Source organism: Amaranthus tricolor, chromosome 17, assembly GCF_026212465.1.
Source record: "Amaranthus tricolor cultivar Red isolate AtriRed21 chromosome 17, ASM2621246v1, whole genome shotgun sequence".
Classification (NCBI taxonomy): Eukaryota; Viridiplantae; Streptophyta; class Magnoliopsida; order Caryophyllales; family Amaranthaceae; genus Amaranthus; species Amaranthus tricolor.
In genome coordinates, this window is record NC_080063.1 from 19,373,913 (window position 1) to 19,390,024 (window position 16,112).

Here is a 16,112-nt window from a genome sequence, read left to right on the forward strand (position 1 = left end):
TATTGATTATTTTAATTATTTTTTTTAAAAAAACTATAATTTCTTTCAATTACAAATTACAAATTTCTTGCAAATAAAGTTCTCAAATATTAATATTTTTATGGATTGAGATTATTTTTATTCCTTTTAAAAAAAATTATAAGTTATAACAATATATTCTATATAAAATTGACATTGGATGTGCAAAATCCAAAAAGTTAAATATTGATTCTAATTTATAAATTATCAATTAATTACTAAAATATTATTTATATTATTTTGAAAAATATTATCACCATACGTAGAAAGTGCTCATGGAAGGTTTTGAGGCCTGCTTGAGTGGTCGAGCTTGATGGGCTCGGTCGAGCCAAGCAGGGGCAGCAAGACAAAAGCTGTTGGACTCTCGCTCGTGTGGTCAAGCGGATCTTGCTCGAGTCGAGCAACGATCAGCTCCTCACAATACGCGTTTCTGTTTTATGTTCGATTCTTTATGGGCTTTTGTGGGTTTGTTCTAAGGCTCCCAAATATGTCATGAGACTATATATGGGGTCTTAGGAGTGTATTAGGGTGAGTGTGAGAGCCTAATACTAAGAGATTACTAGGATTTAATCAAAAAAGTTTTCTCCACTTGTATTAGGGCATTTGAGGGAGATTGACATCAAGGTTCAATCTTTTGCTTTGAGAGTGTGTTCTTGAAGCTTGTAAGGTGAGTCATTAATATATTTATTATTCTTGCTTATATTAATGATAAGATACTTTATTTGAGGGGGAGGTATCATTAGATACTTCATATATTGTGTGTTGTTACCATTGTTGTTGCTTGCTTTGTTTTTGTGATTTTCTTTGCATTAGTTTACTTCTTGTTTCTTCACCATTGCATTAGCATATCTCCAACAATTTTGTATAGATTTTAACCTAGAATCTGACAATGAAATGTGATAGATTTACAAGCATTTGACTTGTGGCACTCCAAGAAATGAATTGCTTAATTTGTGTGGGAATGTAAGCATAAATCTTGTATAGATTGTAACCATGAATTACAATGAAATGTGATAGATTTTGCAAGCGTTAGTGTGTTTCCTTGCATCTTCTTTGTTCTTGGATTTTATTGTTTTCGCGATCATATGTGTTCTCAATTGTTCTTTCTTTGATTGTACGAATGCAAAATCCAAGAGTGTTGGTCACTTAGTCTTAACATAATGTTTATTGTGAGATTTAGTGGGGATATGATGTGTTTGTATTAATCAGCTATATGAAACGTTTGGAGTGGAAGATCGAATAAGTGAACTGCCAAGTGCCAAATAACATCCTCTCACATATTCTTGAATACCTAACAATGAAGGATACAATAACTACTACAATTCTTTCAACCTTATCTTAAATTCTACTTGAAAACATTATAGCTCATAAAATTTTAAGGTAATTTAGTAGTCAAAGTTACTAAATCTTGGCCTCTCTTTATAATAATTATAAATTTTGAATTTGGGATATTTGGCTATTTTGTTCAACTCCATATGTAAGGTAGGTTTTTAAATGTTTGGTTTAGCAACTTGTGATTTTTAAACTTACATTTTGAGTTAAGGTTATGTTTCTTGTTTAGCTCATTGTGCTAAATCAAGGGCTTTTTGTGTTTATATATTGTGGAGTTAAAAACGTTTTAATTAATCATGTAAGCGGAACGATAGTAGTGCGAGATCGGATTAGCGCTTTGCCAGATCATATCCTCTCACACATTCTTCAATTCTTGTCACAGAAGGAAGCAACAGCTACTAGCATCTTATCTAAGAGATGGAAAAAATTATGGTTATTATACCCTTATATGGATTTTGATAATAGATGTTCAAAAAATTATATTGTGAAAGCATTTATTCAGAGAATCGATAAAACTTTGGGTCAATTTAACGCTCCAAAATTGCATGTATTCAAGGTTTTCAGCAAGAGGCCGAGGGGTTTTAAGTCTCACATAACAAATTGGATTTCCTTGGCAATTAAGAATGGTGTTTCTGAACTTGTATTACAATTGGGTAATATTGATCGTACTGGTAGCATATGGAACTATTATGTTTCTTCTTATATATTTGGTGAAGATATAAAACATTGCACTTTATCGCTTGCCAACTCTCCAGATTTTGCAAAGCACTTTGAGTTTCGAAGAGTTTTATGCCTAAGATGTGTAAATCTTTGTAATGGAGTTTTTAACAAAATTTTGTCAAGATGTTCTTTTCTTGAAAAGTTTCTGTTGATGAATGATGTTCGGCTAGTTTATGCAAAGAATAAAGCTCCTCACTTGAATTTGAAGAGGCTGGAGCTATACAACTGTGTGAACCTTAAAAAATTGGATCTTTTGGCTCCAAATCTTACCACTTTCAGATATCAAGGAAGCGAGTGCATCTTTTGTATCCTGAATGCTCATAAGCTTGTTTCTCTAGATCTGATGCCCAATATTTTTCTAGAACGAAACTCGAATGCATCCTTTCCAAAGAAAAGTTCTTCTCTTATCTCCCAAAGCTGGAATCTTTGCTAGTGACAGTGGAGAGCTTTGAGGTAAGCAAATGCATAATGAGATTGCGTTCTGACTTTTTTACTACCTCCGTCCCAAAGATATGTTCCAAGTTTTTGTCTCTTATCGTTGGATGGCTCTGTGCAGGAAATGACTGATCTTACAGAATTGAGTTTACTCAGTAATCTGAAAAAGCTGACGATGTTTGTAGACCAACCATCTTCTCTACGACGAGCCTACCAAGTAGTTACATCCATTATTAGAGAAGCTCCATACTTGGAGTTTATTGAGCTAATGGTAAGTACTTTTGCATTTCATCAAACATATTTCCAAACATATTGGGAAAATATGAAGTTTATTGTTTACTAAGAGTGGTTAAAATCTTATTTGTTGGCAATTTCTTTGATCACTTTACATAAGAATTAATAGTATTTTATTTTCTCGTGTTTGTTCATAGGATCAAAGTATTCAGTGAGTGTTATGAAGGGATGAGCATTTCAGGGTTTGGTTCGGGTCTGGACCTCCTACTATTACCCGGACTATAAGTTTACTCTTTCCATAAGAGAATAAGCTCTCTGAAAACTAACATCTTTGTAATGCTTGTGGTTAAAATCTAGACCGCATTACGTTTGTTGAACTAAACTTCTAAGCTTAAATCATTCAACCCCTTTCCTGTTTCCACTCCAGTCCTACACATCTTCGATTTTCATCGCCCTTTTAAGTTCTTTAAGTTCCAACTTTTAGTCTTCTTTTGGATCTTATTTTGTGTTAATATCCCCATTATTAAAGCATAATCTTTCTCTTCCAACTTCATAGTGTCTATAATTTGTGCTAAAGTGACACTTCAGGTAATCCGTCGTACTCAGGATTTAATTTAAGAGGTATGTGCAGTTGGATACCTTGCACATGGCTATAATCACCCAACCATGTTGTTGTAATGCATTCTGCTAATAATGTTCTCTCGCTGTTGCGTGTAGCTTGTGCCACTAAGTTCTGATGCCAAGACCATCCAAGCACTAGAATTGGCTTCCATGTCTCCTCATCAGAATCTTAAGCATGTCAGAGTGAATGGCTTCAGAGGTGATGCATATATATTGGAATTTCTTGCTTAACTTCAAATATCTGCCATCGCTCTTCAAAAATCGTTATCAGTACAAGTAATGGTGTAATGTATGGAGATCATTATGCGGATCTACCCTTAAATTTGAATGATGATGAAGCTTTGTTAGTAGAGCAAGGTATTTCAGACAAACTTGCCCTGAAAATGTTCGACTCGAAGCTTTGTAAACATTGCAAAGATGTTCATATTGAAGTAATGTAGCGGTGAAATGTTTGGAGATCATTATATGTGTTTTTTTTATAGGAGTGTTTGGTTTGACGGAAAACTTTTTCATGTTTTTTTTTTAATGGAAAACGCAATTGATAATCATCTATACATCAAATGATGATATTGACAATTTCTAACTTACAATATGGGGAAAACATATATTAAAAATACAAATATAAAAAATTGAAAGAAAGGAGATCATAATTACTTTACTCACCCTTTTATTTCGCTTTTGATAGTTAAACGGTGCATTAAACAAGATTATTATTTTATTGATTAACAAAATAAAATAAAAATGTACTTAACTTTTAGAGCTAATTATATCAATTACATTAAATTTCTAATGAATTTTCACCTCACTTTCATCTCACTCTAAGTGTGATCCTTTTGATCAACTATTTATCTCCTACCAAAATAAGCAACCAAATTCTACAACAATAACATCACCAATAGACATGTTCAACGAGGTAGGCTAAGCAACAATCATTAATATGTCGGGTTGGTGAACAACCCATTTGATCCGACCCATTAAAATTTAAGTAGAAATTTTCTTTGTTAAGTAATGTGTTGCCCTTGTATCTATATTCCCTTGATCATATATACTCTTCTGCTTTTTAAATTTGCTAAATTAATCTTAGAATTTGATACATTGTGATAGTTATATCGTGACAAATTCAAAAGCATAACAACTTTAAAAACATAGCAAAATTTAAAAACACAGAAGTATTCGCCTCAAACCAAGAAAAGCAACCAAGACAATAATAAAATCACCACCCACAAGCTACTTAGTCTTGTTGCTATAGATATATCTTGAGGTCCAGGTGGAGGGTTCCTGAAGTAATAAGGAAAATAAGGCATAATTGGATTAGGAGGAGGAGGAGCATTTCCATAGTACTCTCCACTTGGAGGGTAGTACCCTCCACTAGGTGGGTAGTAGTACCCTCCGCTAGGAGGGTTATAACCATAACTTGGTGGGGTGTATCCTGTTGAAGGTGGTGGTGGTGGAGAGTAGTAGTAGCCAGGGCCACCGGATGGAGGATATGGCGGTGGTGGGCAGTTGGTGGTGGAGGATGGTGGTGAAGGCCGAGGAACAAACGGTGATGGTGGTGGTATAGGGTATGTAGAGCCTCCAATGGGTGGTGGAAGACAAGGGTATGGACACACATAAGGTGATGAGTCTTGCAGCGACTTTTGAGGAAATATTGTTAGTGTTATCACTAATAAGGTGATAAATGTGTTGAAAAATGATTTATTTGTCATAGTTTTTTGAAAACAATTAGGCAAAAAGAAGGTTTTAGATTGAATGGTAAGGAAGAGTTAATAAGTAATAGATAGGACTTGAGTAGGAAGGAAGAATTGGGAATTGAGTGTTACTTATAAGGAGGTGTGGAACATTAGATTTGGATAGGGAACACTTGAATTATTATTGTTTACTATGAAAGCAACATTGGAAATGATAACAAATTGTGCTAGTGTCAAAACTTTATTTGTATACTATCCATTAGGATTGTCAACTTTTTCACTTTTGTTCTTTTAAAAATTGGAGATAGTTTCTTCACAAAAAAATTATAAAAGTGAAATATGGTAGAAAAGTGGAGGTAATTTTTCATATTGTGATGATTTTTAAGATAATCAAGTCAATTGAAATGTAAATGATTCTAATATTAAAAATCTTTTAATTAATATTATTCGCTTTTAACATTTTGTATCAGTTTAAAGTCATCTTATGATTTCGGTGAATATCTAGTTATGTAAAAACTATATCAACATGACTATTACGGCAATTGCGATTAAAATCACATATTTAAGCTATTTGTGATTCTGAGATAAAAATAATCTCTTACGTTACGAGCAAGAGATATCACTATATTGTATATGGTGAAAATCGGTGAAAATCGGCTCTCGATGACAGTGGAAGAAAGTGATTTTAAGTAAATCATATTGGTTAAATATATAAAGACAATAATATGGAAATATGACATAGGTCATTTTCAATTTTTTCTTTAATATATTAGCAAAGATGATAAATTGGTTTATTTACTTTAAAAAGAAAACTTTGATGTCGAATGGCCAATTAAAGTTATGATTGAGAAGATAGAAAGTGAAGTGCAATATAATATTTTATCATTTTCAGTAAGATTAAGTGGGATGTAAAATATATGATAATGAAGTCCTTGATTATTAATTATTTATTGTAGATTAGAATTATTTGGTATCTTCTTGGTAGTTAGGTGGTCTATCAATCATCTTTGGTGATCTCTTTCTGTTACTCCTACTCTATTTTTTGTATGTGACCAAGTCTTTTGTCAAATGTTGCAGACAAATTATGAAAGTATTACCTTTGTTGTGAATTAGGGCCGATTATATAAGAGCGTCTCATCGTAAAACGATTTAATATGGGTTGGCTTAATTTTTAATTTCTTAAAAGTTAATGAAAAAGAACTGTTTTTTATTTAGGTAATTACTATGTAAGTTTGAATTTGGGCTACTTACATGTGTCCGTCCCACGGTGAGACAATCTTATACAAGACTTGCTGATGTGTCTCAAGCCCATCCAAAATGTTAGATGAACAACGCTTTAATATTTAATAGTTAAAGAGCTATAATGATATATTTAGTAATTAGGGGTCTATAATTAATATTTTGCTCCGGACCTATCAAATCTCAGGATCAACACTACTTGTAACTAATAGTGATATATTATAAACATTACGAATTAAAAAAATATCGATTTGACAAATAAATAAGTAAATGTTAAGTCATGATTTAGGGTAGAACATTGACTAAATTAATAATAAATGTACATTTGTAAAAGAAGTTGGTAAAATATTCCCCTGATGCATGTTCAAGGACTAGTATTATCCTCACCTAAGCATTTAAAGACAAAAAAGTAAGTTTTAAAAAATAATAGTAACAACAAGAAAGTAGAGAGAAAGACATGGAAAATGAAGGGACATCCTTGGAATTGGAGGTATCTTATAATGCCCTACAAGATTTGGGATAAAGGAGCTCTAAGATTATTAGTATTATGAACTATTATTAGGTTATTATTTATAAATTGTTGAAATAAATATTTCTTGATTGATTATAGTTCTAAAATTTAATTATTCCAATAATTGTTTCACATGCATGGAAGTATTTAAATAAAGTTATTTGGCAAAACATATTGAAGTATATAATATTGTTAGTAATTTTTTCTTTCATTGTTAGAAATTTAAAAATGACGAAATAAACAGGTAGATGTCAATACCTTATATTAATGATTAAGACTTTTTGTAACTATATATATTGAATCAATATCCACTAAATTTATACTCATATTTAGCACAACTAAAATAAATATATTTTAAAATCCATAAAATTTAATTTATACACATGTCAATAAATTGCATAATTTGACTCAAATAATAGACCGGAAGTGTAGAAATTAGAAGAAAGTTGAAGTGGTAGGTACCCAATTATGGGCCACAGGAGTAAGTCGCGGGGCAAGTAATTGACGGAATAATCAAACAAAACAGAAACTGGCAAATGAATATTTATTGAACATAAATTCTCATTAAAAACAATTTTGATGTTAAACATTTTAAATTGAGTTAAATAGTTTAATAAAATAATTAAAAACATTTATTTTAAATATAAATACACATTTATTTTTTATATTTTTACTTTTTATATAGATCTGTCTCACAATTTAATTGATTGCGTATAAAATTTGTTGTTGATTATTGAATGGGGACATTCGAGGTAGATCTTCCTAGGTGCTATCTGTGGGCTTTTGTTACATAAACTTCTGGAAATCTGTTTTCATGTACCTCTTTGTGAACGTGATGTAGAAGTACACTTTTAATGATTTTTAAAGATGTCGTTAAATGTAATTCTTACGTTTCAAAATACTTGCACTAGACATATATTTCACAATTCAATGTGTTTGTCCACTCGTTTATATCTAGAGTTATACATAACAAAAAATTATAAAAAATTAATATTATAAAACTATGTAACAAGACGAATAAAATAAAATCTCATATGACTATGTTTTTTCTTGTATAATAGCGAAATATGTAAATTACAATAGCATGTTGAATAGTGTAAAACTTAAATTGATAAAATTAAAGTAATATGGAACGAAGGAAATATGTTGGGAGGGTAAACAGATTACACATTATATTCTTATTAAAAAAAGTTGCAGCGAGTATGACCTTTGGCTCGATAAAGGCACGCAACTTACAGGTATATTTTCATTTTGTCTACAGGTATTGGCTTGCCTATTCCAACTCCAAAAAATAAAATTAATTGCGCATGTTGAATTTTTTTTCTCTTTAAGATTTTTGGTGGGCTATTTAGAATAATGCAATTAGTATATAGCAAGTATATATTTTCATAAAGTAAAATTAATTTATTTGAAAAATATGAAAAATCAATTATCCAAACTGAAGTTATTAATCATACAAACTGAAGTTATTGAACTGAAATAAAATATTCTATGAGACTATCTCTTTCATGAGACTATCTCTTGTATGAGACTGTCTCATTGCAATAATATAAATCAATTATCCAAAGTGAATGTTTTATTCAAGACTATTTAGCCTATTCTAAGATTTAGCCTATTAAAGATTATCTCATAATGAAACTGTATTAAAATAAATTATTGTATGATGTGGATTCATCCTGAGACGCATTTTATAAATGAAGTATGTGTCACACCCAACCTAATATCTACCTGATTAGGCTAAGGTGCTAGTAAATGTACTTTAAATTTACACTTTAATAAATCTTTAAAATGCACTATAAATAAACTCAACTTTAATAAATAAATTAATGTGAACTTAAAATCAAATATAAATAAGCTCAAAGGTACCTATAACCCCATAAAAGAATAAATCTCAAATGTTAAATCTTATTTCTTGTCTTAAAACCCAATAATTTGTCAACTATTAGTAAAATTCAATACTAAACTAAAGCTACTACAAATTCATATAATATATTACGCCATTTCCCGATATCCCCACTTATCAATCATCAGCTCCCGCAATTTACCTGCAATCTAAAATCAAAACGAAAAGGTGTCAACCACGGAAGGTTGAGCGAGTAGACACACCTCACGTAAAACATTTTTTTTACATTTTTCATTAAAGCATGCTTTCACAAACAGGGAAAAGAGAATAACACATAATATTAAAACAACAATCCTAGACCTTCGTGCGCACTAAGTATCTAGTTGAGAGGATATTCCATAGCTCTAGAGTAGAGCTGTTCATGGGTGGGCTACCCGCCAAGCTCGACCCACCCGACTCGAAAAACGGACGGGCTTGAACAACGTTTTTCAAAAAAAAATTAATTTGGACTGGTAACACCCGCTCGCCAAGATAAATGGGCAGGTAGTGACACCAAAAAAATACCTGCGGGTATACCCGCCCATCCGCTTAGTTTAATATATTCATAATTAAATAATTAATTTTATTGATTATAAAATTAGTAGTCACTAGTTTACTGTTTAGCACTACTTCATACCCAACTTTAGTAATCAGTATTCATATCCACCTTAATAATTTTTTAAAATTTATTATGATTGGAGAAGGTATATGTCTGAACTTCGTACTCCGTAGTAAGATAAATCGATGATGCAATGTTTTTGTTGCGTAGTAATCAACTTAAACGCAACTAGTAATACTACATACTCTAATCGTTAGACAATTATCCCAATAATGACAAATTAAATATGCTAAAGTATAATAATAATTGGTCGCAAGACCACTTTGATCTTACTGCCACCAAATAAGAGAATTTGGCTAGTGCGTCAATTACTAATAGATTTAAGATTAATTAAAGGAAACCATGAGATAATTAAAATTTACCAAACTCCAGAAAGAATAGCAAGAGTAATTGGAGATAATAATAATAATAATAATAATAATAATAATAATAATAATAATAATAATAATAATAATAATAATAATAATAATAATAATATATTACTATATTTCAGACATGAAAAAGCCAAATATTGGGTTACACAAAAAGAATAAAAATTTGTAGAGGAATCAATAATTTAATAATAATGAAGAGAAGTTGGACCAAAATTTACATACCTGAAGAGTACTAATCTTAGACAAAGAAATAAAAAGAATATCAGATTAATACACACGCAAGGCAAAGTGAAGACTGAGAAAATTGGTTTATCCGCCAATTGCTCCAAGGAAAGAGGAGATAACTGAAATTCTTGGTTGATAATCAGAAAAGAAACGGTTATTTAAAAATAAATAACTGCTTAAATTTTTAATAGGATAATTATAATAAAGCTCATAGCTATGATATTATTTAAGCCCAAAAGAATAAAATGTAGAATTATTTCAATCCAAATATTTAATTATTTTCCTATGATAAAAGAAATATTACTTACCCTTATTAATAAATCTTCTTTAACTCTAATAAATAATATTAATTATTTATTTTCAAAATTTCAAAATATTACAATATATAGTCCAATTAATACAAATCATCATAAAATATAAACTCATTATTTTAAAATAATCTCACCATAGAAACAGTATTTCACAAAAGTAGCACCGACTGCAGAATCTCAATTGAAAATGTGAATAATTAGATGGCAATAGTAATGTGGATCAAAAGGTACTTCCGAATTGGGCCAAAGTTTCAACTCCACTTGATTGGACACGGTCCATAATAGACAAGTACGTCTATAAGTCTAATGAAGTTGACAAAACTTCAAACACAGAAGCTTGGACGAGACTGTTCGCAAGTTAAGAAGAGTGTGGGCCGACCCATTTTAAGCGTTTGTGACAATATTTTAATTTTTTGGGCATTCATCAATTTTGACCTTAAAGGTATTAATTTTGAAAATTAAGGTCAAAATTGATACCTTTTATGATCAAAATTGAAAAATGCCCAGGTTGTTACACGCGAGAATTGTGCCGGCCCAAATTGACGGTCTCATTATAAGGTCGTCTCGTCCAAGACCAGCTGAACTTCAAATACAAGGTGTTTTTTTTTTAACTTTGATAGGGAATTAGACATATTAAATGAGCTATTTTTGTGAGAGATTGTTTTTTAGTTCAGTGAGAGGATCTTAAACAAGAGTTTGTATACTCATAATATATATTAAATGAACTACTTAACTCAAGTATAAAACATGTCTCTCAGTGAGATTTTCTTATACAACAATTTGTGATATTGAATATGCTCTTTATATGTTTAAGATATGAAATATTATCCAAGATTACTCAATCCATACAACAATCTTCATGAAGGAATTTATATGTTTAGTGATATTTTTTTTCATAACATAATTATTACTAAATATTCATATAATATGAAAGGTGAATAACATTCAATGGTATGATCTTTGATATTTGAATTATTGAATGATGCATACCCTTAGTTCCCTCTCTATTCGCATCATCTAAAAATGATAGCAATAGCACCATGTGCAAACATGCAAAGGTGACATGCGCACATGATGTTGAAATAACGTATGAATTGTAGACTTGCATGTATTCACATCATAAAATCGATGGTGAACATAACTATCTATGATGGGAAATTTATTACTCCCACCTTTCTTTAAAGTTATTCCCATTTAGAATATTCCTCTTAAAGAGAGAGAAATTTGATTAATATTTTTAAAACATATATAAAATTTAGAATATATTCAGTGAGATCTCTTTAGATTTTTCTTGATGTATACTTTTTTATTATATATTTTTTATAATTTTTTATGACGGGTATTAAGAGATATTTACGCTACACATTTGCTTTGAAAATTGTGCAAAAAGTAAATGGGAAGAACAAAAGAAAACGGAGGAAGTACTTAATTAACCATTAAAAATAATAACTAAATTTAACTGTTGAAAGAGAATCAAATTTTGTCTCATTTGAAATAATCTGAATCGATTTTTCTAGTAAGATTTTAAATTTAATTCTCACTTATCTCTCTCCAAACAATATATGTTATCATATATAATTATTTTTGAGTTTTTTCATACTAAATTAATATTTTATTATTGAATAAAGTCGGATTATATTTGAGTCATAAATTTTGATTGATTTGTCTACTTTAATTTAATTAGATGAAGATAGGAAAATATTTTAGACTTTCTTAAGCTATATAGCAACGAAGTATTACTACGTTGTTTTGAATTTGCCCCCTTAAATTAATTTTTATAAGAGTTTATTGAGTCAAATGGTGTTGAGGGAGGCAATTTAGCCTAGGCATTTGGAGCAATTGAGACAAGTTGTGCCAAGGACCAAATAGGTTCATTTGTCACAATCAAGAAGTTTGTGTCACTTAGGTGGCTGGACTTTGAAAATAGTCTTTATTTGTTTACTATTGTTATTCCATTAAAATAGAAAAGATTCCAAAACTTCAACTAAAATGACTTGGGTATGAAAAACCAAAGTTAACATAATGAAAAGGATGAGAATCTAACTCTTCTCAAAAGTAAGATAACTTTCATCAAACTAAGATTGATTGAAGTAGGATGTGGTTGATTAATTTTAATAGATAACAACTAAATTAAATTAAATAATAATATGAGATTATATTTTTTTTATGTTGTGTCTTCATTGTCATTCTTTATTTTATGGTCACAAGCTAATATATTAATATCAAAAATGGTATATTGTACAAATTTAAAAACATACATACACTATTTTAAACGTAAAAAATATTGTAACTTGCAGATTGTGTCATTTGTAAAATCTAATCTCATTAAGTTACAAATTTAAAAACATGCATACATTATTTTAAATTGTTAAATGAATTGAGTTATCTTGTATTTTATGACTTATAATGGCAAAGAAGTACACAATAGGTTATGAAATAATGGTTGGACTTGCTTTCACGGCAACCTAACCTATCAACAATAATAATACTTGTGAATTGTGATAAGTATGCCTTGTTTGAAAAGAATGCATGCCACTTAGAAACCACCCATTTAGTATGTGTACCTAAAAATATATCTCTCTTGGTTCATTAGAATTACAATAGTATCCTTCTTTTCTCCCACCTCCACTTTGCATCTTTGCTTCTTCATCAAGCACAATACATATTTATTCACCTCTTTTTTATTATTATTTTTTTTCTTTTTTCATGGAGTAAAAAAGACTCCAATAATTAATGCACTTTATGTTTTATATTGATGACAAAATTGCCAAAAAATTAAGATTTTAGAAATGAATGACAAAGAAGATTTATTTTTTTTATAAAAATAAATAACAAATAAATAATGTTAAAATTCTTAATCTCAAAATATTAAAGTTAACTGCATAAACTAATATATTACTTACAGATGAAAATGTTAAAATCCTTAATCTCAAAATATTGAAATTAACTGCATAAACTAATATATTACTTACAGATGAAAGTCTGTACTAGGAAAGAGAGGTCATAAATAATTCTAGGAAAGAGAATATCATGTATATTTATTACAAAATAGATAAAATTAGTGAGCTCACACATATTTGACAAGTGAAAATTATAGAAGAAAAATCTCAATATAAATTTCATTATAGGAATTAAAGAACTACAATATCAAAAAATATGAGAATTTAAGTTACACAATTCAACCATCATTTGATTAAATTGAATACATGTAACTAACTAATTAACCAAGTGGAATAAGATGAAAATCATTAGAAATTACTACAAATAAAATGCTAATCCAACATTAATTTCCTTATAATAATCTACACTTACCCACCATATAATATTTTTATTTCATCATCATTACAATATAATTCTTTCCACCAATGCAACTCCTACTAAAAACACCATGACAAGATTCATAATACCACCTTGTAGTAACCTTGTACTAGTAGAATAATTATATTGTGTCACATACAAACCATTAGTTGTAGGAGAATAAATCCACCTAGGTGGTGATGGTTGTCCCATGCAAGGGTTACACCGAGGCGGCGGCGGTGATGGTGGCAATGGTGGCGGTGGACATAAAATTGGCGTTGGTGGTGGTGGTGATGGAACTGGTGGTGGGGGTGGTGGTGGACATGGTGGAAGTGCCGGCGGCGGTGGTGGTGAAGGAATTGGTTGAGGAATACATGTGTCACACTTGATATCTTGTGCTTGTTGAAATTGAAATAAGGTTAAAATTATAGCTACTAGTAGTAGTAGATGAAGATGGTTTTTTAAATACATTTTTGGTGCATTCAAGGAAAGAAGAGGAAGAGAAGAAAGATGGGTTAGTTATTGTATGAAATAATGGATGCATAGAGGTGTAGTTATATGTGTATAATGGTCATATAGTTTGGTGGAATTTGGCTTTTTAGAGGGGAGAATTTTGGAAAGTAATATAGTGGAAAGGAAGGTTCTTTTTCTTGCTTTTTGTTTTGGTTTTATGTGCATAGTGTGTGTGAATTGTGGATGTTGTTGCTTTTTAATTCTATAAATTAAACTAGAGGATTCAAGAAATAATTTTAGATGCTAGTATGATAGTATCAATCATGTATAAGAAAACAACTAAATTAATTGTGGATGCCTTGGTTATGCTTTGTATGAGGACTACATTGACTAGATGGGAAGTTAGACTTTTTTAATTTAATTAGCTAAATTTCATGTGAATTAATTATTTTTTAAATTTAAGATAATACGATTCTATTTATGATTAAAACACATTAGAAATTTAAATAAAATGTAACAATCGATAAAATTTGAATATAATAACTTGATATAAATAACAGCAACTTAAATGAATGAATCTTTCGTGAATATTGTTAGAGTAAATAGAAAGTAGATTATATTATGTGATGAATTGCTTAAACAAAAAAGGAAAATTGCTTGTCAGAAGAAGGTTTCTCATTCAAACAACCTTCCAAGCACAATCAATCTTTATCTCTCAGCAGCAAGAACAACGACAAGTTCCTTGTTCTAGCAACAACATTAAGGAAACCATATATACTCCTCGGTAATCATATACATGTAAAACTCAATATCAACATCTTATAAAGAGTGATTATTAAATCACCAACTCAACCAATATATTCATAAAAGTAAATTGAGTTAAAACAATAATTTATTCTCAATGAATAACTTATAAAACAGGAATTATCGTAATCATAACATAAATAAAATATTTTTTTAAAATTATACACAATACAATAACAATTCACCTTAGAGAAATAGTTGTATGAGAATTTGGTGTGTAATTGTGTCTTGTAGTGCAATTGGACTTTATATGATCCGCTTATGGATAATGAAAGTCTAATATTTGAATAATTGACACAACATATAATTTCTCTTAGAATTATTAACTAATGACTAAAAAGTGTTCTGGCCACGATTTTCCACTAATTTAAAAAAGAAAAGGTGAAATAAATGATGAGATGATCATTTTGGGTACCCATGTGAAGTGATTCCTTAGTTTATTCGTGTGAATGAACTTATTGAACTTCTACTACCTAAAGCATTATTCTTGACTTCTTATTTCACTACTCACAAGGATGTATCATATTATTTTGTGGTCGGTGAGAAGCTTGCTATTCATCATTCATGGGATTTATTTTGGAAATATTTAAGACATTAAAACATCTAAATTATTCAAATTGATTACTAATTAGGATCAAACAAAGTTCAACTCTGTCTAAACGCTTACATGTTTATAATTATAGTTAAAATCTTAGTCGTAATTATAATGATCAGTTTAAATTTTTGATTGAATTGATTTTAATAAGTGTTTAAATCCAAATTCCGCTCATGAGCAGAGGGAGTAAACTAGTGCTATAAGACTTACATAATACCCATTTGTTAAGTGATTTCATACTTGAGGCATTCATTCGGATTCTCAGGTTGATTTTGAATTAATTGTTTTAGATCAGTTTAAAACCGAGTCTTAGGTCCACATTTGTTTTTTCATAATTTTGAAATTATTTTGAAGTCTGGTCAATGATGAATAACAAATTATTGCGGGAAATGGTCTCTCTAAGAGACGCGTTAGATTTATGGGCTAAATGTTATATTGTTGTTGAATCAATTTTAAAGAATGAAAAATTGTAGTTTGATGCAAGATAGGGCAGAGTTGAAACATGAAGGTTTTAGTGACACAAAAAAAGGTAGTCCATTAAAAGAGAATCATATACTTTATTTTTACAGAACATAAGAGAGAAAAGGGAATTCAATTCTTAGCCATAATTGTATTTCTTTGGTCATTCATATAAGAACTTTAGCTTAAGGTATCTATTCCTTATGAAATTCAACCATATTAAGAAACCCTTCTTCTCTCTCTGCAAGATAGCCTTAGCCCTTATCTCTTCTTTTCTATCTTCTTCTTCTTTCCT

The 16,112-nt window shown here is 29.9% G+C and overlaps 3 protein-coding genes across 3 annotated transcripts; 2 read left to right on the top strand and 1 right to left on the bottom strand.

Annotated features, from left to right (window-relative positions):
• The first annotated feature begins 293 nt into the window (after positions 1 to 293).
• Positions 294 to 3,095, top strand: LOC130803835 (F-box/LRR-repeat protein At3g58900-like). The gene is made up of 4 exons (XM_057668035.1): positions 294 to 300; positions 678 to 685; positions 922 to 981; positions 1,580 to 3,095. The coding sequence occupies exons 1-4, from the start codon at positions 294 to 296 to the stop codon at positions 2,501 to 2,503; spliced, it is 999 nt and encodes a 332-aa protein (XP_057524018.1). The 3' UTR covers positions 2,504 to 3,095.
• Positions 3,096 to 4,072: 977 nt separating this feature from the next.
• LOC130804257 (uncharacterized) lies at positions 4,073 to 5,158 on the bottom strand. The gene has a single exon (XM_057668636.1). It carries the CDS (start codon positions 5,064 to 5,066, stop codon positions 4,539 to 4,541), a length of 528 nt encoding a protein of 175 aa, XP_057524619.1. The 5' UTR covers positions 5,067 to 5,158; the 3' UTR covers positions 4,073 to 4,538.
• An 8,559-nt stretch (positions 5,159 to 13,717) lies between these two features.
• On the top strand, positions 13,718 to 15,671 carry LOC130803836 (ATP-dependent RNA helicase dbp2-like). Its single transcript, XM_057668036.1, has 4 exons — positions 13,718 to 13,868; positions 14,109 to 14,146; positions 14,238 to 14,360; positions 15,624 to 15,671. The coding sequence occupies exons 1-4, from the start codon at positions 13,718 to 13,720 to the stop codon at positions 15,669 to 15,671; spliced, it is 360 nt and encodes a 119-aa protein (XP_057524019.1).
• Positions 15,672 to 16,112: the final 441 nt, after the last annotated feature.

What these genes read in the sequence shown, in the direction of transcription:
- LOC130803835 (XM_057668035.1), top strand. An exon ending in TGCTTAATTTGTGTGGGAAT is followed by an intron (nt 982 to 1,579) that starts GTAAGCATAAAT and finishes TTTCTTGTTTAG; the next exon opens with CTCATTGTGCTAAATCAAGG.
- LOC130804257 (XM_057668636.1), bottom strand. Translation starts at nt 5,066, where the DNA reads ATGACAAATAAATCATTTTTCAACACATTTATCACCTTATTAGTGATA.
- LOC130803836 (XM_057668036.1), top strand. Translation starts at nt 13,718, where the DNA reads ATGCAAGGGTTACACCGAGGCGGCGGCGGTGATGGTGGCAATGGTGGC. An exon ending in CGGTGGTGGTGAAGGAATTG is followed by an intron (nt 13,869 to 14,108) that starts GTTGAGGAATAC and finishes TTGGCTTTTTAG; the next exon opens with AGGGGAGAATTTTGGAAAGT. An exon ending in GTAATATAGTGGAAAGGAAG is followed by an intron (nt 14,147 to 14,237) that starts GTTCTTTTTCTT and finishes AAATTAAACTAG; the next exon opens with AGGATTCAAGAAATAATTTT.